The sequence below is a fragment of the Schistocerca piceifrons genome, chromosome 6, assembly GCF_021461385.2.
Source record: "Schistocerca piceifrons isolate TAMUIC-IGC-003096 chromosome 6, iqSchPice1.1, whole genome shotgun sequence".
NCBI lineage: Eukaryota > Metazoa > Arthropoda > Insecta > Orthoptera > Acrididae > Schistocerca > Schistocerca piceifrons.
In genome coordinates this window covers 390,795,830-390,821,425 of record NC_060143.1, presented here as the reverse complement: position 1 = coordinate 390,821,425, position 25,596 = coordinate 390,795,830, and the positions used below count along the sequence as shown (strand labels likewise).

The following is a 25,596-nucleotide window of genomic DNA, read 5'->3' as shown; positions in this document are numbered from 1 at the left end:
GATGGCAGTCATATGTGCATGAGGTGTAAGTGTGTGTGTGTGTGTGTGTGTGTGTGTGTGTGTGTTCTTTTTCGTATAAAGGCTGTGGCTGAAACTAATATGTAAGTGTCTTCTAATTGTGTCTGTCTGCGACTTAACATTTCATCTTGACGGTAAGCAGCAATCTATCTTTTCCTTACATTGTCGATATTCCAAGAGGGAGTTTCCATTGTGTAAGTACTTACTTTGTCGTTCTAAAGCAATAGGCAAGCATGTCAATGTAGCACAATGTTATTTTTCTCACCTGACTAGTTTTCGCATTTGTCTCTTTGTCCTCGTGAGTCGTTGCTGTTCGAGTCGTCACAGCAGTTGCTGTCACATGGGGGGATCGTCCATCATCACTGCCCACCTCTGCCTGTAAGTACCCCATGACCAGTTAGTATGGCACAGACTGCAACAACTGACCCTATAAAATATGCAAGTCACTGCATAACACTGTATGTTTGCAAAAAAATTCTCCAATATAAGCGTGATGCAAAGCAGTTTCTCTTGTTGATATCAGGAACAGCATGGTGTTAATAACATGTATCCCTGATTCAATCATGCATTTAATGTGCAAGTCCCAATCAGTGTACACAACAAAATTGTACAGAGGCATTATCACAAAAATCCATGTAACCCAATCAATGAAGAATGAGCGGACGAAGTTTCAAATGCAGAAGAAACACTGAATCTTACCGACAAGTTCATGATAAACAATACATCAATCACAAACTGAAAGCAGCTGTAACAAAAATAGCAATAGTCTAAACTTCTCTTTGACTTTACTTTAGAATTTCTTATACATAAACAACAGTGAGTTAGTAGGCAGAATATTTAATTACATTTGTTATTCACACTTTTGAGTACCATCACCATGATCATAATGTGCAACCCATTTCACTGGGGGGAGGGGGACGACCTAGAATCCTAAATTGAGAAACTGAGAAGCATAGTGCCTGTGGTAAATACACAACACACATTATTTCACATGCACAGTGATGAAGAAAACTATTCCAAAATTAGTAAAGTGGAGCTAAATGACACTATGGAGAAAATAAACACTTTATACTGCTGTGTGTTTCTGAAGCTATATTTTTTGACCAAAGCACAAATATTTTCAATATGTAAGTATCATTTTGGTTCACTGTGACACAACTCTTCATATTTACAATTACTCAATACTGCCTCAACAATTTCTTCTCCAGACTTAAATAACACAAAATTTCTGAGCCTTTCTTCAATTTTAAATACAGTTATGTGCACAGTAGACTAATTTTTTTCTTTCATTGTTTTATGTTCATAATTTATACAAAGATAAATGCAAAATACATCTCTCTATCTCCACATATCTTTTTTCCTCCAATTACTCAGAATATGATTTGTTGTCTTTGTTTCATACATGTAATAAACACATCAGACAAATAACACTACTCAACAACCATTTTGCACCTGGGATGTGATGTATCAGTTAGTATGTGTTTCGATGTGTAGAATCTGAATCTACATTTCAAAATGTTCTAGCGTGTAATAATATACTCCTGTCTGTAACTTGAAGCCACAGATTTACAAGATGGGCTCACAAAATGTCACAGTTTTTGTGCCTATGGACAGCTGTGACAGCAAGAACCACAATACAGTCAAGGAATGGCCTATAAGAAAATCATACACATCTGGAAAGGAAAATCTGCAAAAACAATCAATTGATTGAACCCAATAAAATAACTTTTTGCCTTCTCTTCATCTCAAGTTCAGCCTTATGAAGAACTTTGTAAAAGCTATGATGAAGGAGGTCGAGCTTTCACCCATTTGACAGAAAAGTTTCCTTGGCAGAGGGAGGCAAAACTGACAGAAGGCGTATTTATTGGACTACAAATAAGAAAATTTGATGAAACATTCAACCTTTGATATCAAACTCACAAACATCAAATAAGCCACCTGGTCCTTTTTCAAAGCAATTGTGAAGGGCTTTTTGAACAACAGAAGAGATTATACAATGTCTCCATTATGAATGAGCTGTTAAGACAGCTACAAGAACATAGGGCATTAAATTCTGCTTGAAACTCGCTTTTCACATTCCCACTTTGATTTATTTCTGGAAACTTTGGGAGCCATAAGCGATGAACAGGGTTAGCAATTTCACCAACACATCTGTATGATGGAACACCACTATCCAGGTCACTGGATCCATTCAATGATGGGCGACTACTGCTGGGGTTTTGTTACGGAGAATGATGAAATGGCGAACATATAAAGATCATCATTCCCACAGTTTTTAATACCAAAGGAGATTAAAGTTGAAATTATGTTGTGAACTAATTTAGATCTTCTACTGGGGCCATGCCCATACATACATACATAGTTCTGAATATGTATGCCTTGTTTCTTTTAATTCTGTCAATGTTCATCTGTAATGTTTTGGTTCTTTTGTGTATTGAGGTACTGTGACTTGATAGAGAAAAAATGATTTTACCGGTGAATATAGGACCCCAAAATTAGGCAAAACCACCCATTTACAAACTAGAACCAGGAAATAAGTTTAAATTCGTTGGCTAGTGTAATTAGTCACCCTCAGGAGATATCACACTAAACACTGCTTCTAGCCTTCATAATGGGCTCAATTTGGTGAAGAAGAGAGACCACAAGTTTCTTAAGTTATGCCTTATATATCTGAAGCCATTTTTTTGTGATTAGGACACAGAGCCAGCGAAATGTGAGGATGTCGACTACTATGATTCACTCACTGTTCCAAATAATCTCAGACATTTTCTATGGTCTTAAGATCATGTGATTTAGTGTGCAAATAGAAGTTCCATAGGGTAACTATGTGTTTGTTAAACCAGGAGCATAAATGTGCAGCCTTTTGAACATGACTGTTACCATCTTGGAAGACAGGAGTGTCCCCAGTGTATTCATCAGGACGGCGCAGCAGAAAGAGCAATATTTAGTCACTGAGAATGGTGAAAAAAAACATTCTGGTTCACATTCATGGTAATATGAATGAGTGGATCCAAGCCACAGTAAGAAAAGCCCTTGTAGAGTGAGGGTTAAACAGCTCACTGGACACTCAGCAACTTGCACAATTTGAAATGCGCCAAAATCGCAACTTGTCAGACAACACTACACACATCCAGTACAGTACTGTCTAGTTCCACTGTTGTTTTGCCCACTGATGACAAACAACTTTATGTATTACTGTGAGCCATGGCCCTTTTGTGAGACACCTGATTCCAAATGTCCACTGCATGCAGTTTCCTTCACAAAGTCCACGCGCAAACAGATTGAGATTAACCTGTATTCACTAACAGCAGCAATTGAAACCGACTTTGACAACCATGACACCCTGTCTCTGGTCTCTGTCAGTTAAGATGAGAAACAAGTTGGCTGAGACATATACCATGGCATCAAGGCTTAATGAAAACAGTATCAGAACAGTCAAAAAACCGATGGCTGAAAATGTTTAAATTCTGTCTTCTCTCTATAGCTGACTATTAACATCCATTTTGCCATACTGATATTTCATTTTTATTACTTATTTTCTTTTCTTCCAGTTCATCTGATTTGTCTATTTTTCCACACCTTTATTTCAACACAACTATTCTGCAATTCAGTCTGAGTTTATCTCTCATTTTGACCTGCTGATTTAAGGCCTCATGTAGGTACTCTGTAATCTGAACCTTCGTTATTAGCTTACTGCTGTTTCCACTACTTTTCTGTGCCTTATTAATGTTCTGTATCCAATAGGTATTCACTGCAGTCAAAAGAAACTGAGTAATTAATTTTTTACACATTTACATGGTATGATGAAGTAACTAATTATGTTTAAAAAAACGAGTGTACCATATCAAATCATTTTAAAAACACTGCTACAGGGTTGCCAAATCAGCTGTTAGCTGAGCTTCAGTTAAATTTCAGACAACTGGGAGGAGGGTGCAAATATGAGCTGGGGACCTCTTCATTGTTAAGGCTAGCAACAGCTAAATGGGATGCATGTAGTGTCCTACAATGCATTATCTGTCCACACAACACTACTCAAAAACTGCAAACTAACTGTAGCTTTGTCATGGTGCATTGAAAAAAATGCACGGCCTGCATTTGAGCTCTGACAAGAGGAACCAAAGCCCAAGGCATGAGGTGCCAACTAACAAGTAATTTTGGTCAGACTATAACTCCAGCTTCTACCAAACCATTCTAGAGTAACGACAAATACTGTGTAACACAAAATTACTTCGATTTCTTATTTTAAGAATAGATAATACACAACCAACGTCCCCTTTACACACACACACACACACACACACACACACACACACACACACACAAAGTTACTACTGTGCATTTAAACTTCTATCTTTACTGGGCTCATTGTAGCAACTCAGTTTCTTTTTGTGAAACCTATACTGTACACAAATTCATTTCTGTCAACCACAAAATATACTTTTTGGTGGTTGAGGCCATCTGCTCTCATATGGCTTATGTTTGCATAGGTTTACAGCATTGTTTAAATTTTACTGATACTGGTTATTCAGTTGCTGTCATTGGTTATTCAATTGTTCTCTCAGGATTATGTTCCCCAAGTTATTCTTTTATCTTGTGTCTTTCTCTATAAAACTTGAACCAACAGTCACACAGTTCATGCTTTTGTTTTATCTACTACACATGAAATTAGACTGGACGTTACAGATACTGAATTACACCAAAAATTGTTTCATTTTCAACATTACTTACACAGTTCAGTCCGTGAAAAGTACAACACAAAGTATACATGCTTGTGCATAAAAATGACAATGTGAAATGACATTAACACAACTGCAGCAAGATCACATCCAACCCAAATGGTGTGTTGAGTGTAACACTGATTACATTAATGCTAGGAATAACAAATCTACTGAATTATGCCAAAAACAAGTGCTACACATGTAACATTTAATGTATACAGCCAACTTTGATTTTAATATGTAGTGAATGAAGTGCATTCGAAAAATTTTGAATATAATATTTTTTTTACAACAGTACGCAAGTTTTAGTACACAATAGAATCAATAACTTTGTGTCAATAAAGATACAAAGAAAACAATATTTATATTTTCAGCCAAAAAACAAGTCCCTTGAAATTCAAGAAATTATATTCCAGTTCATTGGGGGAAGAAAAGGGTCTAAAGCAAATAGTTGAAGCCAGTATTAAACTAAACAGTAATGTATGGCATATTATAATGATTCAGTTTTTAGCAAATATGGTTTTCTGACTACAGAGAGGATAAGGAATCAAACACTGAAGGAATTGAAATAAAATCAAGTGACCTGCATATAGATTACCAGAATAAGAACAATGAAGTATGTTCCTGATGTAAACATGCTACAACAGTCCATAACTTTCATAATATCAGTGAGTGATTAGCATCTTACAGTGAGTAGGACTTCACTTGATTTCCTACTTTCACTGTTCTTTTTGTGCACACCTTGCAGTGGTCAACTGTGGAGTCCGAAAGCCTAAGTGTACAATAGCAGTTATTCCATATTGTTTCTATTAAAAGTTCTTAACAACTATTATTTACTGTGTATGATTAATTCATTCATCTGATATTGCACACACTGTTCTTTCTGTATGTCCTTTTTCCAAATCTTTCAAAGCCATTGAACAAAACTGCAGCAATTAAAAAATGCATTATTTCAGAAGCTGGAAAAATTAAAACTGTATACGTAATATTGACTCTTAGGGACATAGAAGTTGACACATTAGTTACTAATGGCAGTTGCAAATAAGACACTTAATAGAATTACTTTTAAAGAAAGAGTAAAATACCATTGTAAACAGCAAAAGCACATTATTACTTACTTATCATAAATGAGAACTGATTTAATATGGCAGATGTAAGATAAGTCAGGCTGTAGCGAGAACAGTTGTTACATTGTGCTATGAAACAAGCTGACAGAAATAACTAACAATTTTCAATTTAGAATACGCTTACCCAGCAGAGAAACGGTGAAGAGTTGTTAGGTACACTGGCAAATAACACTAACAACTAACTACAAATAAATTAAATTCACGAACTGAGAAAAGCTTGTAAGGAAACTCCAACAAAAATCTTATGTTACATTACAAGTGCCTTGACTAGTACATGCCACACAACATCTCCCCACTACATTCACTGCATGCAGCTTTTTAATGTTAGTACTAGAAATACTTAAGAGCATTACCAGCAATAAATATACAATCATGCTTACCAGCATCTGAGCAATGCACTGACATATGAGTATGATTTGTACAAGTGCCACTTTTATCTTCACTCTTGTATTGCAAGTGAAAGAACTTGCTCACATGTGTTCTTGAATTGCTCAACACGAAAGAGATACCCATATAAGGCTTGATTTTTTTTCCCCAAATTATTGCTAACACATTTTCTTTACTCCTAATGTGTACTTGGCATTTCATTAATGACAATTCCCTGAAGAATGTGGATCACACAAGTGTGCAGGGCATGAAAAAGATGGTTATTTTTTTTACATTTGCTCAGATGCCAGTGTTTTAAAGCTACGTATATTAGTCATATGCAGAAAATTATGGCAATCAAAGAGCAGCATTTGCCACCACCAGAATAATGTTCATGGTCATCACCTCATCTTCGTGTGTTGTAAGAGACACTGTTCCTGCACCCAGGTCCTCCACTTTCTCTTCCACATTACGACGCAGACCACCACTGTCCTTCACTACAGTCCTTTTTGTTGTCGTTTTGACAACCTTGGGGCCGAGTATTGTGTCCTCTGCATATGCTGCAAGTTCATCACCTGAGTCTTCTTCATCTGAAAGCTCCCCATCTGAACCTCGCCGAAAAACTTTTAGGTCATTTCCTTCCGCTCTGACACGTCCCCGTTCTAAACCAGACACAGCTACTGGCTCACCATCCTCCCCCAGTACCACGACTACACCTGTTACTTGGGATGGAAGGGAACCTGAAGGCACCTTTTCTCCTCCTGGGCCGAGCAGTTTTGCAAGGTAACGTTTTGGTACTACAGATGGCTTACCGTCTCGACCCACTGAAAGTTTTGCTCCTTCTAATACATGTGTATAGTCAACGGACAAAGCAGGTTCACCACTGCGAGACTTTGTTGCCTCCGCAGGTACTCCCTTGAGAACTAGTGGTCGGCCATCCGTTCCTGTCAAAACTGTGGCACCATCTAATAATCCTGAAAACTGCCCCGGTATGATAGTCCGCCCATCTGCACCTACAACTGGAGCTGGGTATTGTCCTGTTATGATTAAAGGTTGTCCATTTCTTGCCAGCAGTGCCGTTACGCCTTCCATGATAGCTATTGTCTCTGTTCTGACAACTCCACCAACTGATGATGCTGTTTTAACAGTTGATGTTGTAACTGATTCTGTGAACCTTTGCATTGTAATAACCGATGTTCCGTCACTTCCTACCACATCACCTGATGGCTTCTCTGTTACCGCTAATGGCTGACCATCCTTGCCCAAAATTACTGAAACTGACTGTACACTTCCTGGACTGACAGCTGAAGGTGATAATGGCTGTCCGTCGCTCCCAAAAAGTTTAGCTAAGAACTTTTCATTCATAACAGTCACTTTTCCGTCCTTTCCTAAGCTAACTTTTGCCCCATCAACAACTTGAGAATAATCTGCCACATACAGGGGCTTTCCGCTAGGGTCCTCAGTTTGTGCAGCATACACACCTTTCAGAATCAGTGGCTTCCCTTCCTTACTTGTGAGAACAGTTGCACCTTCTAAACTACTTGGAAACTTGGCAGGTAAAATTCTCCTTCCATCTTTTGCTATCACAGGGGCTGGATATTGCCCTGTAAGAATTGCTGGTTTACCATCTTTTTTCACAACTGCCATCACTCCTTCCACAGTGCTGATAGTGTGACTGGTAAATGACTCCATCGAATCTTTGCCTGTTACGCTTGCAACGGGCTTCCCGTCAGGACCAAGAACAACTGACGATGTTTGCACTGTACCAGTTGAAGGTGCACCACCTTTCTGCATGAATGATACTGTAGAACCAGGAACAGTCTCAGCAAACTTTTGAACAGACAAGACTGGAACGCCATCCTTACCCAGTATTGTTCCACCAATATCTGTTATCGACAATGGTTGGCCATCCTGCCCAAGAACTACTGTAACACTTTCCATGTCTCCAGGATAGCGCCCAGGTGACCACGTCTTTCCATCTCTCGTGACTAATGTGGCAAGGAACTTATCAGGGCTTGCTGTCACTTTATTATCTTCATCCATAACAAGTTTCACACCTTCAATAACTTCAGAGTAGTCGGCCACAGCCAGTGGTTTTCCATCATTGTCTGAAGTCTTTGCAGCATATAGACCCTTCAGTGTAAGGGGCTTGCCATGCCTGTCTGTGAGAACTGTAGCTCCTTCCAAATTTGCTGGAAATTTAGGTGGAAGTACCTTTTTTCCATCTTTACCAGGCACAGGAGCTGGAAATCTTCCTGTTAATATCACCGGTTTACCATCTTTTCTAACTACAGCCATGATACCATCAACAATTCCTATGGTGCGGGATGTGGTATGGGGGGACCCAAGCTGTACAGGCCTGCCATCAGGCCCAAGAATAACAGAAGTAGTCTCTACAGTTGTCGAAGTTGTTGGACCAGCTTGCTCGAAAGCCACAGTAGCTCCAGGAACTGATTCCAAGAACTTTTGAACTGATAAGATAGGTTCCCCACTTTCACTAGTAACAGATCCAAATGAAGATACTCTCACTGGCAACGGCTGACCATCCTGCCCCAAAACTACCATCGCACCTTGAGAATCAACAAGAGAACGACCAGGTGGAAGTGGTTTGCCATCACTCCCAACAAATGATCCAAGGAATTTAGTGTTAGTAACTAAAGGTTTATTCTCTTTGTCAAGGCTAACTCTAGCCCCTTCCACAACCTGTGTGTAATCAGCAACTGTTACAGGTTTGCCATCGTTACCAGCCGTAGCTGCAGCATATTGTCCCTTTAGTAATATTGGCTGACTGTCTTTCCCAACCAAGACAGTTGCTCCTTCGAGACCACCAGGAAAGTTTGTTGGTAGTATTTTCTTCCCATCCTTACCAGACACTGGAGCTGGAAACTGACCAACTAAAATAACTGGTTTTCCATCTTTCTTTACAGCTGCCATAACCCCTTCTACAACATTTATTGTATGAGTTGTAACAACTGGTGGTCCTCCTCCTAAAGGAGAACCCATCACTACCCTAGTTGTTTGCACAGTGCCTGAAGATGTGTGACCTGGAGGTGGTGAGTATGAGACTGAAGAACCTGGGACACTTTCCAAGAATTTTTGCACAGACAGTAACGGCTGTCGATCCTGTGCACTCACTACACCTATAGGAGTTTCTTCCACTGCCATTGGCTGTCCATCCTTCCCTAAGACAACAGTAACACCTTCAGCTTCCAACGGTGATCTCCCAGGAGGTAGAGGTTTACCATCTCTTGTCATAAGTGAGCCTACAAATTTATCAGCTGTCACTATAGGTTTTCCGTCCTTTCCGAGACTAACTCTTGCTGCTTCTATGACCTGTGTATAATCAGCAACTGCCAAGGGCTTCCCATCACTGCCTGTTGTTTGAGCTATCTCTGTTCCTTTCAGGATTGTAGGTTTTGAGTCTTTGTCAACCAGAACAACAGCTCCTTCCAAATTTCCTGGAAATTTTGGAGGCAAAACTTTTTTCCCACTTTTGTCTGTTATGGGTGCTGGGTACTGACCAGTAAGAATCACTGGCTTTCCATCCTTCCTAACAACTGCTATTACTCCTTCAATTATATGTATAGGCTGAGGTGTTACCAAAGTGGTTACTGTGCTGTCAGCACTACTAACTGTTGTCACTGGTTTAACAGCTGGTATTTTGTGTTCAACACTCGTCACCATGCTTGGATGTCTTGTAGTAACTATTGGCTTACCATCTTTGCTTACAACAGTTCCAGCAACTATCTCCGTAACAGGAAGTGGTTGGCCATCAGATCCCAGCACAATGGTTAGCCCATTGACTTCAGTGGCCATAGTCTTTTCAGGTGGCAGTGGCTTGCCATCCCTGCCAATAAGAGTCAACAGGAATTTTGCTGGTGAAGATAAAGGCTTCCCATCCTTATTTAGAGTAACAGTTGTTCCTTCTACAATGTGTGAGTGGTCTGCAGTGAGCATTGGTTTTCCATCACTCGAAGAAACTTGTTGAGCCTGTAGTCCCTTCATTATCACAGGTTTACCATCATGACCAACCAGGATAGGAGCTCCTGCCAGTTTACCTGGAAAGTCTTCTGGGAGTACCATTTTACCACTTTTTGAGACAGGAGCTGGAAATTGTCCTGCAACAATTGAGACCTTTCCATCATTTCCTACAACGGCAACAACACCACTAGCTACAGCTACAGTCTGAGTAAATGGTGCACTCAGCATAAATGGCTGACTGCCAATTCCAGTTGCTGGACTGCCTTGGCTTATCACAAGCCTTGAATGAGGTGTTATGCCCAAGTGCTTCTCAACAGAAATGATCGGTTGTCCATCTTTGTCAGCTATAATGCCCGGCAGTTTCTCCACAACGGTAACTGGTTCTCCATCCTTTTCCACTACCACTACTGCTCCTTTAATGTCTGATGGAGACTTATCTGGTGACCACAGTTCTCCATCTTTACCCACCAAAGTGCCCAAAAATTTCTCTCGGGATACTATAGGCTCACCATTTTTCCCTATAATAATTCTGGCACCATCTATGATGTGTGCATAATGGACCACCTTCTGTGGCTTACCATCAGGCCCTGCAACAACTTCGGTGTATAGCCCCCGAGGAATCAGAGGCTTTGAGTGTTCATCCTCCAGAACAATGGCACCATCCAGACTTCCTGGAAATTTTCCAGGTGGAAGGATCTTCTTTCCATCCTTGCTGATTATTGGTGCTGGATACTGTCCAGTTAGAACAACCGGATGTCCTTCTTTATCCACGACTACTGTAACTCCATCAACATATGGTGCTGGATCAGTTGTACCAATGAGGCCTCCGTATCGCAGAGGTACAGTATACACTTGCTTTCCATCAGCAGCTAAGAAAGATACAGGATGACCTGGACTCACAATAGCTCTCACAATGCCTTCGGCATCTGCATCAGAGGTTAGTTTCATCACTGGTTTTCCGTCACTTGAACGAAGTTCACCTGTTGGTGTTTCTGAAACTTCTAATGGCTTCCCATTAGCTCCAAGAACAACAGTAGCTTCCTCCACATCTATATTTTTAGCTCCAAGTGTGACTGGTTTCCCTTCCTTATCAACCAGTGTAACAAGATATTTAGTGAGTGTCACTTCTGGTTTCCCACTCTTCTTTGGAATGATCTTAGCTCCTTCTACTACATGAGTGTACTGGGCACCAACTGCTGGCTTTCCTGCTGGGCTAGTAATAGGTTCTATTTCAAGTCCTTTAAGAGTCATAGTTTGTCCATCTGGTTTTACACTAACAACTGCACCTTCAAGCTTTCCAGTAAACTTACCTGGAAGTGTTTTTTTCCCATCTTTAGTGATGACTGGTGCTGGCAAATCACCAGTAACAATTACAGGAACACCTTCTTTGGATATGACCAACAGTGCTTCATTCACAGGCAATTCAGTTATCTGTAACTTTGGAATTACGGTTCCAGCACGTCCACTTTCAAAAGATGTCGCTGAATTAACTACAGGCTTCCCATCACTAGACAGCAGAACTCCTGGAGTTGGTTCAGTAACTTCTACTGGTTTCCCATCAGCTGTAACAACCAACATAACCGTTTCAATGTTTTCCAGTTTTTCACCAGGCTTCAGAGTCCTGCCTCCAGATCCTACAACCGATGCCAAGTACTTGGTATTAGTTGCATCCAATTTTCCTCCTTTACCTGGTCTGATCTTGGCTCCCTCCACTACATGAGTGAATGGTGCAGAAATTACCAGCTTGCCATCATTACCAGTGATTACATCAATAGGCTGCCCTACAGCAGTAACTGGCTGCCCACTCTTGTCCACCAGTACTGTCGCACCATCAAGCTTCCCACCCATTTTTCCTGGAAGTGCCTTCCTACCATCCTTGTTAGTTACCAGTGTAGGTATGTCACCAGTTATAACTACAGGACTACCATCTTTAGCAACTAAGCACAGAACGTGATCAGTTGGCAGTGCTCTTGCACCTGAGGGAGATGTTTTTCCAGCAGCTAATACTCCACTGACACCTGAAGCAGTATTTATTACAGGCTTTTTATCACCTGCAATCAGTACACCAGGTGCTGGTTCTGTTACCTCTAGTGGCTTTCCATCTGCTCCAAGAATTACTGTGACAGCCTCTACATTCTCTGGCCTTTCTGCTGGTCCAATGGGTTTTCCTCCACTACCAGTCAAGTTAACTAAATATTTTGTGTAGCTCACATCTGGCTTTTGTGAAACTTTCCCTGGTGTAATTTTGGCTCCTTCCACAACATGGGTAAATTTTGCACTAACAGCAGGCTTTCCATCTGGTCCTCTCACTACATCTGCTCGGCACCCACTTGCAGCTACAGGCTGCCCTTGTCTATCAGTGATGACTGTAGCACCATCCAGACTGCCTGAGAATTTGCCAGGGATAACTTTCCTACCATCCTGTTCTACAATTGGAGGTGGTATACTTCCAGTTGCAAGCAAAGGTTTTCCATTTTTGGAAGTGAGCAAAAGTACTTGACTTTCTGGTAAGGCAACTACTGCCCCTGGTGCAATGCCCAAAATGCCTGCATGGCTTCTCTCTGCTGCTAGCAGAGCTTCTGTATCCTGAATTTTATTGCCATCAGCTGCAGGTAGACGTGGTGACCCAGTAGATATCTTAGGTAAGGTTATCTTGGGCAGTGAGGGTATAGGTGAAGAAGTCTTCTTTTCTGGAGTAGTCTTGGGACTGGGCACTACCTGCAGTCTCTCAATTGGTTTGCCATCTGCACTTACTACTGTTCCCAGGTCTGATTCTGTAACTGCAAGTGGTTGTCCCTCAGGGTCTAGAACCAGCTTAACTTTTTCAATCCTTCCTTTGTCTCCAGTTACAACAGTGCCAATATACTTGCTCTTCACTGTTTTTGGCTGACCATCCTCCCCGCGAATAATTCTCGCACCCTCGATGACATCTGAAAACTCAGCCTGGTATCCTCCATCAGCTTTAAGCATGGCAGGCCATCCATCTACAAGAACAGGCTTACCATCTTTGTTGATAAGTGTAGGTGCACCTTCAAATTCTCCACTGCAAGTAACAGTACCTTTACCATCCTTACCTGCTGCAATAGCTAATTGGTGGTCTCCAGTGAGCAGAGCTGTCTTACCAGTAGGCCCCAGGATGGCCACTGCAACAGGAGGTGCTTCAACTGGTTGCCCATGACGATCAACAGTGACAGAAATTCCACGTACACGATCACCATCATCTTCAACTTCTCCCAAGAAACCAGTACGGTGTACATCAGTTTTTCCTTTTGATACAGAAACTATGCCACCAGGTATAAGTGAATTATGTTTGGAACTTCCACACACTGCTGTAATTGGAAGTGGTTTTCCATCATTGCCCATTATAACAGGAGCACCATCTAGGTCACCTGAATGTCTCCCTGTAATGTAAAGTGTTCCATCAGGCCCTGTTGTTGTATTGGGAAGTTGACCCCAAACAAGAAGTGGATTTCCATCATGACCTTTCACAGCCATGGCACCTGACAGTGTTGCAGAAAATGGTTCTTCGGGGGGAATATCTATCTTGCCACTACGTCCTACAACAAAAACGCCACCTTTGCCCTTTGAATCGGCCGCTAATAAAGGTTTCCCATCTCGACTTACAAGAAGTTCTGCTCCAGCCACAGAAGCTGGTTTCTTCTTTCCCTGCACAGGCCGTCCATCTCGACCTGTATAAGTTCCCAAGTAGCGACACTGATTTACCGTCACACCACTACCATCTTTGTTCTCGAGAACTTCATACCCTTCAATGACATCAACATCTTTTGGCAAATGCAACTTTCCATCCTTCAGTATCAGTCCAGGATAGATATCTCTGACAGGAGCAGGTTTCTCATCTGTGCCAGCAACCACTTGGGCTTTAGCAAGAGGACTGGGCCATGCGCTATCTACAACCAATTTTCCATCTTCAGCCTTCACTATGGGAGGTTCACAGCCAGCAACAACTGAAGGTTTACCTCCAGCAATAATTATAAACTTTGATGATTGGGTTGTCGGGGGCACAATAACTGGGGCTGCACCGGCACCTTTCGCCTGCTCCTTAAGCCCTGCAGAAGCCACATAATCAATTCCAGGAGTACGTAGCCCTTTACTTGCAGGTGTGGTCTCACCAGGTGCATAATTGAAAGCTAAGCCAGTAGCACGTCGCCCAGAGGAGGATGGGGGGGAACGTTCGGGAGTAGCTTCCAGTCGACCCTTCTCATAACTAAAGCCCCCTTGAGGTTCAAAACGCCTTTGGTCCTCACTCTGTGGCTCCTCCTCTACATAATCATACTCTCTTGTGTACCCTGGAAGCTGAGGGGAACCCTTGGGTGGACCACCTGAAGCCCCAGACTTGGCAGTGTCATCAGTAAGTGCAACTGCCACTTTCTCTTCTTTCACTTTTTTATCTTTTTTATCTTTTTCTTTTTTATCTTTTTCCTTCTTTTCTTTCTCTTTTCTTTCCTTCTCTTTCTTTTCTTTTTCTGGTGTACCATCTTCTTTTTCTTTCTCTTCCTTTTCCTTGTCTTTTGGAGGGCTGCCCTTCGCAAACAGGAAACCTGGAGTCTAAATATGAAAAAAAGAAAGAAAGAAACCACAATACCAAACATGAAACAAACAGAATAAAAAACACCTCACAAAAGATTTAAAAAAAGCCTCAACAGTCATTAATGCCTAAATCTATATATCAAGATATATTTTATAAATGGATGTGTTTGTGCCTGTACCACATTTCCTCCTATGCCACTGGACTGATTTCAACCAAATTTGATACATATACCGCTTGTTGTCGGGAAAGAACTACTGTTGGGGCAAGAACCATCTCCCACTGAGGTGGACATGGGAATGAAAACAGGGTGACACAGGAGACAGACAGACAGAGAGGAGGGAGGAGAAATATATTTTTTTGGGGGGGGGGCGGGGAGGGGGGGGGGTGACAAGAGAGAAGGGAAAAATGATGTGTACAACATATGTAATAAATAAACAAACACACAAAGGATCACAACTTTTTATTTTCGACTACCAGTTTTAGTATGCACTGTAGATCATCTTCAGGTCTGGTGTCACCAAGTGCAGTTTGTAAACAGTTCAAAAACTATGCTCTATGGAACCCAATCTGAAGATGATCTCCAGAGCAGATTGAAACTGTTAGATGGTAATAAAAAGTTGTGAAATAGTGTTTGTTTATTTATTATAACAAAAGAGGTTATGTTTCCTAAGACAAGGCATCAATTATGCAATATACGTGACATGTGTAAGAGGGCAAAGCCGCAATTAAAATGTCAGTATTCAATAATACACTGCATAAGTGGCACTGAACAAGAGATTTCAGTAATTTAATTGTGAATTGCTGATTGCATTGTAGAATATTATCTTGTGGATAAGATTGCAATACTGGAGCAAAATAGGTTTCAGACTGGGCACACATAATCGAACTGCAAACATTTTACAAACATAAGGATCAGAATGAAATTATAGACCATTTCGTAAACAGATTTCCAGAAAAAAAGCAATCTAATAAAGAAGTGTATGTTATCTTGGAAAACAAATGAATAATCAGAGCAGTGCCAAAAGCACATGAGGGGGTACACAACTTCATTTCAGAGAGCATCTGATTTAATGGTAGGAAAGTGAAATATGAAAATAAGTCAGTGAATTTATAATGATAAACATGAGGAAACAAATGTAAAATTGTATTTTGGTATTGCCAGTGGATGATTTGAACACCTGTAAATGTGAGGTGTAAAGCAAATTAATTCTTTTCTGGTGCTGAAAAACTAACTATCATTTCATCAGGGGATGAAAAGCAACAGATAGGAAAAATTCCTCTAAATTGTGTTTTAAGGGAAATCTATTGTTCTGTTTGACATGTAATATTCTGATAAATTTTTATAAGACTATTCACAGTTGTTAAATGTCACCTATATGTCCTCAGTTATCTTTTGCTCTGTGCATTTTATAAATGCTTCCTATGTGTCACACAATAATCACTGTAAAATCAAGAGTACAATCCGAGACCTGATCTTTCTCTAGATTCTGAAACTGTTTAAGAAATAATTAAGCTAGCACTTCAAATATGAAGCTCTTTCCACTGTGCATGAGCAAGAAAAGAATAACAACTAATGCCCTATTTAATTTGCATTTTTATCAGATAAGATTTATAAACAATAAAATCTTATGGCTTCCATAATTAGTGCTGTTCAAAAAACAATGAGTTTTTTCATTACCATGCAGCAAAGTATCACCATGCCTCATTATCGGTCTATTTCTACAAAATACATCTTGTTTTTACACAATATTAAAATTAGAAAATTACCACATTCCATTTATAAGATAAATCAAAACTAATATTAACTACTTTAATGTACTTTACATCCTATTAAAATTGAAATAGTTCTGAAATGTTACAAGAAACAATTTTAAAATAATATGAACAAAGTGAAGGATGTGGCAACTGTCAATAGTGATATACTTGCGGATTCTTTACCATTTATGACATCATTTTTCTTCTTTCATTCTGCAGTGTGCCTTTAATTTCCCTGACCATTATTCAACAGTTAAAAACTATAATAGCATAATAACATTCAGTTGAGAATTCAACTGAAAAGAAACGTCCAGTAACTGAACAAAAAAGATACATAAAACCCCGAAAATGAAGATGATACATAAGAAAACAGAAAGTAGAAACAAAGGAAATTCAGTTCAAAGCAGTTCATGCAGAATTACCTACATGAACAGAATGGTTATAATTATAGAAGTAGAAATTATATGAAAGAAAACATCCGTGACAGCAGTGCTGGTGAAGAAATGGTGAATGGTGGAAGTCACACAATGACCTTTGAGCAAATGAGGTATAAAAGAATGCGGTGGTGAAGCTAATACCCAGCCCCTATTGGTTGTGTTATAAAAGAATCTACAATAAGATATAGTGAGCTGTAAGATGAACAGTCTTCATATTTATTCTTTTGGATAGTTTTACAATGTTCACTTTCACACGTGGATTGATAGCTGTCTGATGGGATACAACTATTTGTTTCAATGTATGTTTAACACAAGTTCTCTGTGTCAACATTAATTATGTCAAGAGTAGTTTCATTTCTCATATGGGCACCCCAACATCTCGTAAGTGTCTTCCCCCTGTTTTATTTTTAATTCCTCTTCATCCTTTTTTTCTATTTTCCTTCACTCTGCAGTCCCTCATTTGCTGTTGATTTTTTTCAATGTCCAGTTTAAATAATCTCTTCAAATTGTTAATTACATGCATTAAATATCTGGTCACTGTATAAGGCCTGTCTACTGTTTATTTCACTACTTGTTTACTGACCTCTTAGAGCAGTAATCTGTGCATCAATAATTTTGCCTCTATTGAATCCCTTTCACTACCATCCTCACCTCATGGCCCTTGTTGTTCTCCTTTAATAGCATACATAGGGGAGAGTACAGAGCACAACTTTTCACTACTGAACGTGGACATTTTACCTAATTTCTATTTCTCTGCATGAGATAAATAGTTTTTAAGAGTTTTTTTTTTCTTAAGTGTGTAATAAATTTATTTACACAATTAGCATTCTTTGTTATTTTAAGGTAGTCATATGCAAAATCAAACATTACACTATATACAAATTCTATGTACAAAAATTCAAACAATACTTATGCAAATGAACTACAACAAACCACAATGCTTCTAAGGCAATCACTGTTCAAAAATCACATACACCACATACTTGCCTTTGAACTGAAGATATGGTCCTTCTGGCTTACATAACAATGACTTTGCACAATTAGTCAACTAATATAAACAAATAGTGTTCTGAAATATTACATAATACTACAAGATTTTATGGCATTAATGTGGGAATTTATTGATCATTGGGGGGGGGGGGGGGGGGGGGTAGAGAGAGAGAGAGAGAGAGAGAGAGATGTATAATTAAAATGACTAGAGGCATTTCCATAAAATTTTCATTTTTTTCGCTACATAACACTTTTTTCTACCGTAGAAATTATGGTAGGTTCTGTAATGTTTTCCTTTGATAAGTCTATGGAAGAGCCATTCTGAAACAGAGTGTTAAAACTATTCAAAAATATTTTGAAATAATACAGTTGCCCACATATGAATTTCTGTTTACGTGATAAAATGCTAAGCAAAAAATCTGCTATGTTGTGGACAAGTAGTATGATCACTTATGAAAAAGATATTAAACTTCAAAAAAGTATATGGCTCTACAAAAAAAAGTGTCATCACACTAAATATGTTAATACAATAATTTTGGTTAAAACTGGGTAAACATAAACTGATGGCAGAAAATCCTGTTTCCAGTTAGATGGTGACCATGATATACATTAGCACCAACTCCTGGCAACAGTATTTCCTTTCTTTCTTCTGCTATTCCTTCAGAGCTAAGAATTCTAGAAACAAGACTGACATACCCCACAGTAAAGATGGTTTTTTTTTAACACGACCATGTGTCAGTGATGTCTCTCAAAATAAGAAATATCATTCTAATGCGTGGTTGCTCTTTCTTTTGTTGTGATTAGTATTTTCTTCACAATGCAGTTTAACAAAGATAACACTTTTACCATGTTCTTTCCCCTTTTCTTTCTTTCTTTCTTTCTTTCTTTCATGTACAAATAAGATCTTAAGAATGGTAAGTAAATTAGAAACAATTAACAAAAAGTCTAGAATTTACTTGATTTAAATTTACTTAAAAAAAATAAATCAATAATTACACTATGTTAAATGTAAATCAGTACTTCCAATATAAAAGAGTTCTAAATTTTAAAACTGAAGAGGTTGAGTGTAATTGGTAAGGATACATCTTATCTCACTCCAGATGGAAAAAACAGCACTGAAATGTTTTCCAGCATTATATGATGCTTTGCTCTCCTGAAAGTTGAATCCTATAAACTAAGTAGATAAATCTTACCTTAATCTTGAGCTTCTCTCTCTTCCTGGTAGGTGATTTTTCATCGGAAGTATTTAGTGAGTCGTTGTCCTGTCTGTTCTCTTTTTCTTCATCTTCTGCCTCTGCTGCTCCCTTTTCTTTGTCACTGCCATCCTTATCTTTCTTTTTTTGCTTTTTGCCAAAGCCAAGAGCACCAGGAGGCAGAACTGCAACACCTCCAACAGGTTTCTGTGAAGGTTGAGGAGTGTGCCATTTACTTAATTTTTTTCTTATTATTCAGAGCATCATATTACTTTTAAGTATTTACACACAAGTTACACAATCTCATTATAACATAGCAAAACTCTTTTTTTACTTCGGATGTAGTTGTTTTTTGAGATGCAATGACCACGACTACCTTTTTTTAACAAATCTATACATGTCATTTTATTGATAACATATTAGTGGACACTAACATATACTATTTTAAATTTTCCTTGACTGGCTCCATCTCTTTTCATCTTTAGATGGTAACTACAGCTACTAGAGATCAGCAAATTGGGGGTTTCGCTCACTCTACTCGCTCGAGTGTTCTGCGCTCAATCACGGCTTCCCCGAGTACAAACGCTCGAAGTGGGCTGTAGTTGAATGAGGCACTAAGGGGAGAGGAGGCCAGGGGATGGCCCTTCTGACACACTTGCTGTGATGCTGTTGCCACCATTTTAATAGCAGCACTCTGTGCCTGCAGGCTGGTGCTGCTCCTGACATATGTATATGTCCACCAGCTGATGGGACTACACTCAGATCAGACATATACTCCTGAGTGGCAGTTTTTAATTGTGACATCATTGTGATTCATAAGGAGAAAACAGCTTGCTTTATGCAATAAGAAAACTTTGGAAACAACTGGGAATTTCACAGGAGAATTACATATCTAACTTTTGTCGGTCTCATAATGAAGAACCTCTTGCTGCTTTTTATAACACCTGCTTTATTGATTCAAATGTACATATGTGATCCTCATAACCTAACAAATTATAAATCTAACAAGAATAAAATTGTCTCCAAATTATTCCCTGTTGGCATAATTACAATGAATCAACTAATTTCAGATCAAGTTCGCTTTGTCAGTCAGAAATAAAGTTCCAAACCGCACTGAAATTTTTTTGGTCTAGCTTATCAGAACCTGATGCTTCATCACACATTTGATCCACACTATTTTATGACTCATCTCTGTCATAAACAAATATCACTGACAGTAATCAGAAGGGTGACCACAGAATTGTTACTACTCTGTGCAATGCCAAAGTTTCGACTTTCTAGTCTGTGAGAAAGAGAGACAGCGATGATTCAGTACTCATAGTACTTACAGTTAATAGGTGATAATATGACAATTGTAATGTACTGCCACAATAGCGGTGACACTGTAAGCGGCATATTGCAATTAGGCGCAATTTGCCAGACACAGTGTATCTACAGTAATTTAAATGTATGCATTTTTGTATCTTTAGGTCCTAAATTGCAATGACTTTTCAGTTTGTGCAGCCATGATAAAACAAACTGAACTGTTGGAAACTTCTCGCCTTCAAGCCTTTCCATTGCATCTATGATTGGCTCTAAAAATGTCACAAATTCGTCTGCAATGTTGTTGTCATAATCAGTAAGTTTTTCAGAGACACCTCTCTCTGGAAGCAGTTCCATGACTTTGTCGTAGTGCCTTATACATAGTGTAGCATTCTAAACAAGCTGTTACACTTATTCTACATTTCTTGCTTAAGCTTGTGTATATCATATTCAGGTCACCATTTTTCTTCATGAAACAGTCACTATCTTTAGCAGCATAGGTTGTGGAATAAACTACTCCAAGCCCATTTATTAAGTAATTGTCATCTAACATATGTTTCCGGACTATGTTCAATACATGTTTAATACATGCATAATATTGAAAGGATTGCAGTACCTTGCGTACATTAGTGTCTTCGTCAGTGGAAAATGAAATCTTATTAAAATGGTGGGGCTTTACTCCTAACAATCTGAATAATGTTTCCTCGATGTAGTTCTTAATAAATTCCGCATACTTCTTTTTCTTCTCAGAAAAGTGATTTGTCATCAATGCCATATTCCACAGTGCCTAATCTCAATAATCAAAGTCCACAGTACTAGATAGGTAACACATTTCCTGATATTGTTGGTCCATTATCCGCTGTACATCCATACGCATTCATGCCTACGGCCTGAATAATGCTGGACATCATAGTCACTCATATTTCATCGGCTTATCTTTCAGTGTTTCGTACTATTATCATAGGAGGGGTCAGAATGTTGGAAACATCTGCATCTCCCAATTCTCAACTGACATTTACAAGCTCCTGATACAAAAAACACAAAATCCTACACCTAATGTTAAAGTGTTTGGATGAAGGCCTCTGGGACACATTTCTACACACCTTTTTAATTAGTGTACCTTTTACCAAAACTGCTAATGCTTCAGAAATTACACTTTGTCGAAATCTGCAGACATTTGTCTTCAGATGTGTGGTGGTGGAATGTAAGACTGAAGAGTAGAGCATGTGCCACAGTACGTGTAGCTGACACCCTTGTCAGTCACTGATGAAAATCTCTCCCTAACATTGTTACAGCCACCATCTTTCACACTCAGGATATATCATTCTGAATAAGGTTTTGCTTCCGCACTCTCCTTCATCTCGCATTCTTGCACCATGGTCCTACAGCGGACAACTGAGTGGCGCTCGAGTAATTACAGCAGATGATCGAGCAATTTGAGTGTGCTACACTCGAACAAGCGTCATGAGAGTGGAGTGTGGTTGCCCCCTCAGTCCAAGGTGGCTATATTGACATCTGACAGACTTACAGGGAACTACATGTTCCGAGCAATCTGAGCAAGTGAAAATGTCAGATGCAGACCTCTAACTGCTACACTGAATAAATGTGTACCCTTAAAATATGGATATGAAAACATTCTAAATTGGTCAAGAGACATGGTAAATTTCAAAATCCAAATTTTAACTAGTTGTAGCTCCTGACATCAGCATCCATGAAGTGTAGTTCAATGAATTTACATTTCAGTTCTATAACTTACAAAAATATGACAAACTTCTACTTATCAATTTCCAGCAAATACATGTATTTTTCCCACACCATTTGTATAATGACACTTGAATAGCACAACACGATATTTAATAGTTTTCATGTCCCCCTACCTCACAATATATACCAAAAGAACAGCATCATAAACTATTATTAACAAAACTCCAATTTTAATTTCTCAATCTGCATATACATAATTAGTGTTAGTGTAACTGGTATATAAAAACAAGAGTGAAATTTATTATAATGAGCTCCAAAGACACAATTTTTTTTTTTTTTTTTTTTTTTCGATGTGATTAATGGGGTTGTAACAAGAGAAATGCCTAACCAGTTGAAAAACTGTTGTTGCACTCTACACAATACCAACATAACTTTCAACTTTTCCCCACATGTGATGTTCTTTTACACATGTTGTATGGGATATAAAATATATTGAAATATTAATGCAAACATTGTAACAGGAAAAATTGTGACAGATAAAACAGTTCGTTTCACAGAAAATCACAAGGAAAGTACAACTGAAAAACTCACATGTACCACAAATTCAGAGAGACTATTAAAGCAGTAACAACTGCATGGTAGTGGGAGAAAAGTCAATATATAAAATAAAATTACTTTGGATATTAACTCAGGTTGAATATAATCACAAGTCAGAATAAAAAATTTTCTCTGTGCAATAGTTTCTTTCTTAAATAAAGTTTTTCCTGAGTTTGGCATTATCTTCAATCCCCAAAAATTTAAAAATCTATATTTTCCACATGTAGAACTGGAAGTGAGAGCATACCATAAAAAAAGAAAGATGTGTAATGTGACAATAACTGTAATAAAAACAAGTGTGCAAAGAAACATCCACAACAAATAACTACATTAAATCATATGTATAAGTAGGTGACAATTTTATAATACAGAGTGTTTCAAAAAGAATTACCTCATTTCAATACTCCTTATGAATTGCAAAACACTCACAAAATCTTAAAGTTACGGCTATTCTATTAAAAATACTGTGTATGTGCTTTTACAGAAGTTATGGCAGTTATTACTTTGTTCTTCTGTCAGGAGGTAAAGGGGAAATGAACACACTTTCCTTCACATATCCCCACAAGTAAAGATCACATGGAGTCATGTCAGGTGATCTTGGAGGCCAAGAATCCAGGACGGTGTCTCGGGGTCCCGTGTGCCCTATCCAGCACTAAGGCACAGTCATTGAGAAACTGACATATGTTGTTGTGCCAATGTGGTGGAGCTACATCCTGTTGGAAAATGAAATAATCGGAGTCCTGAAGTTGTGGAGAACTCCCGTATGCAGCACTTGAAGATAGCTCATTCCAGTCACAGCATTTTCATCAAAATCGAAGGGACCATAAAGTTTTTCCAGAGAAATGTTACAAAAAAATGGTTCAAATGGCTCTGAGCACTATGCGACTTAACTTCTGAGGTCATCAGTCGCCTAGAACTTAGAACTAATTAAACCTAACTAACCTAAGGACATCACACACATCCATGCCCGAGGCAGGATTCGAACCTACGACCGTAGCGGACACGCGGTTCCAGACTGAAGCGCCTTTAACCGCACGGCCACATCGGCCGGCGAAATGTTACAATTTGGTGATACCATTGACAAATGTTTTTGGGTGCAGGCAGGTCAATGCAAGAACTACTATGAAAAGCGTGCTGGACTGAAATCGCTGACTCACTCTTTGCAGACTGCTACACATGAAACACCTTCTGCCGCATGGTCAACATCTTACTTCTGACTGACTACAAACTGAGAAGATGCACTGACTGACATCTACCAGAAATTTTATGAAACTTTAGGCCACATCCATTCAAACAACACACATTTCCTTTGCCAACTCATCCCATGTTTCATAATTACTACAATCCAAAATCAGGTTATTCTTTTTGAAACACCCTGTATATGGTAAAAATTACTTAAAAGTAGTTCTACCAGAAAAAACATTGTGTTACAATTTTTGTTTGATTCATAGTTACAATGCTTATGTGCTACACATCTGAAGCCACAGTCAAAAAGGACACACTCTTAAGCCCACCAATATACTGCCTGAATGAATACCTGCAGTAAGTATAGACACAGTTAGTCCATTAACAGCAAACTAGTTCAATTACAATGTAGTGTGTATGGAACTCTTCCATAATGTGTAATTAAGTGGGAATATATCATTTGAGAGATAAGGAGAAATTAACTATTTTATATTACTGATCTGAGAAGAGAAATGCTGTCATTTACATCCACATGTAAGTATTTCCTAAATAATCATTTTCTGAAGAGGCAGACATTACCTATTTTTTCACATTACCAAGAAAATGCACAAACAGACAAAGTGATTATTAAGACTTCTGCAAATGAAAAGGTTGCTACCGCCTTGTAAAAATTGATAACCCACTGATAACGGACGGAGCATTCAGACGTCATAAAAAAGGAATTTTGCGAGGAACGTGTCTCAGTGACAACACATAAAGGGACATGATGAACATGTAAGGTTTTGTTAAATATCAAAACTTTTCTTTTTTGGATAAGAAATAAGAAAACAGAAATTAGGGATTATAGTCTCATCACAATCCTTACAGACAAAAAGAGTTTGCAAGGAGGATAAAGGACGTTGAATGTTACACAATATTGTCAAAGTAAGTATGAGATGTAGCACTGATTTTTTCCCCAAGGAAAAAATCTTCAAAAGGAGAAATTCTTTGCTGTCTCATATTCTGCAGAAATAAAGATGTTAGTCAAGCTGTATTTTTTGTAGCTCAGTGCAATATGATGTGAAACTTAACAATTGAGTTGAAAGCAACTGAAAGATGTGCTGTATAGCCATATTAAAAGTTACGTGTTGCAACAATGGAAACTTCAGGATAGCAACAATAAACAAAAATGAGGAATGGAAGCCACTCAACTGTAGCTCATTGATACTTGCTGCATACACACATGTAACAGCCCACATGTTTTTCTAAATACTGAGCTACCACTCATGTTATTTTAAGTACATATCGCATATTAATCAACTACAGCTGAACAGCTGGCTCACCCCATATTTGTTTAAAACTTAACTGGACTGATAAAGGGCAGAGTAAATATTGTAGATACAGTAACTACGAGAAAAGCTTTTAAATCTCATCAGGATATAGATGTCATAAAATGGAAATCATCGTAAGGCAGCCACAATTATAAACCCACCAATAACAAAGACAAGTGAGACACTGTCTACAAGAAGAGGGGGTAGCAAAAGATGGTTTGTGTTTATAGGCATACAGCATTATAAAACTGATAGCAGGGAGAACAACAGAGCAAGTCTGTCATTTAGATGATTGGTAATAGCTACAATACATCATTAGTTGTAAAAGACATGTGGAAAAAGTGAAGAAGTGGATGATGTGTCA

At 38.7% G+C, this 25,596-nt stretch overlaps 1 protein-coding gene across 4 annotated transcripts in view; it reads right to left on the bottom strand.

The window, feature by feature from the left end:
* LOC124802513 (mesocentin-like) overlaps positions 1-25,596 on the bottom strand; it is a 629,570-nt gene that overhangs the window by 35,094 nt on the left and 568,880 nt on the right. For all 4 annotated transcript variants that reach the window (XM_047263347.1, XM_047263349.1, XM_047263350.1 and 1 more), the window contains exons 11-13: positions 19,135-19,341; positions 6,635-14,776; positions 284-394 (exon numbers count right to left, since the gene is read on the bottom strand). In XM_047263347.1, the coding sequence (XP_047119303.1) occupies positions 284-394; positions 6,635-14,776; positions 19,135-19,341 (8,460 nt within the window). The remainder of the gene's footprint in view (positions 1-283; positions 395-6,634; positions 14,777-19,134; positions 19,342-25,596) is intronic.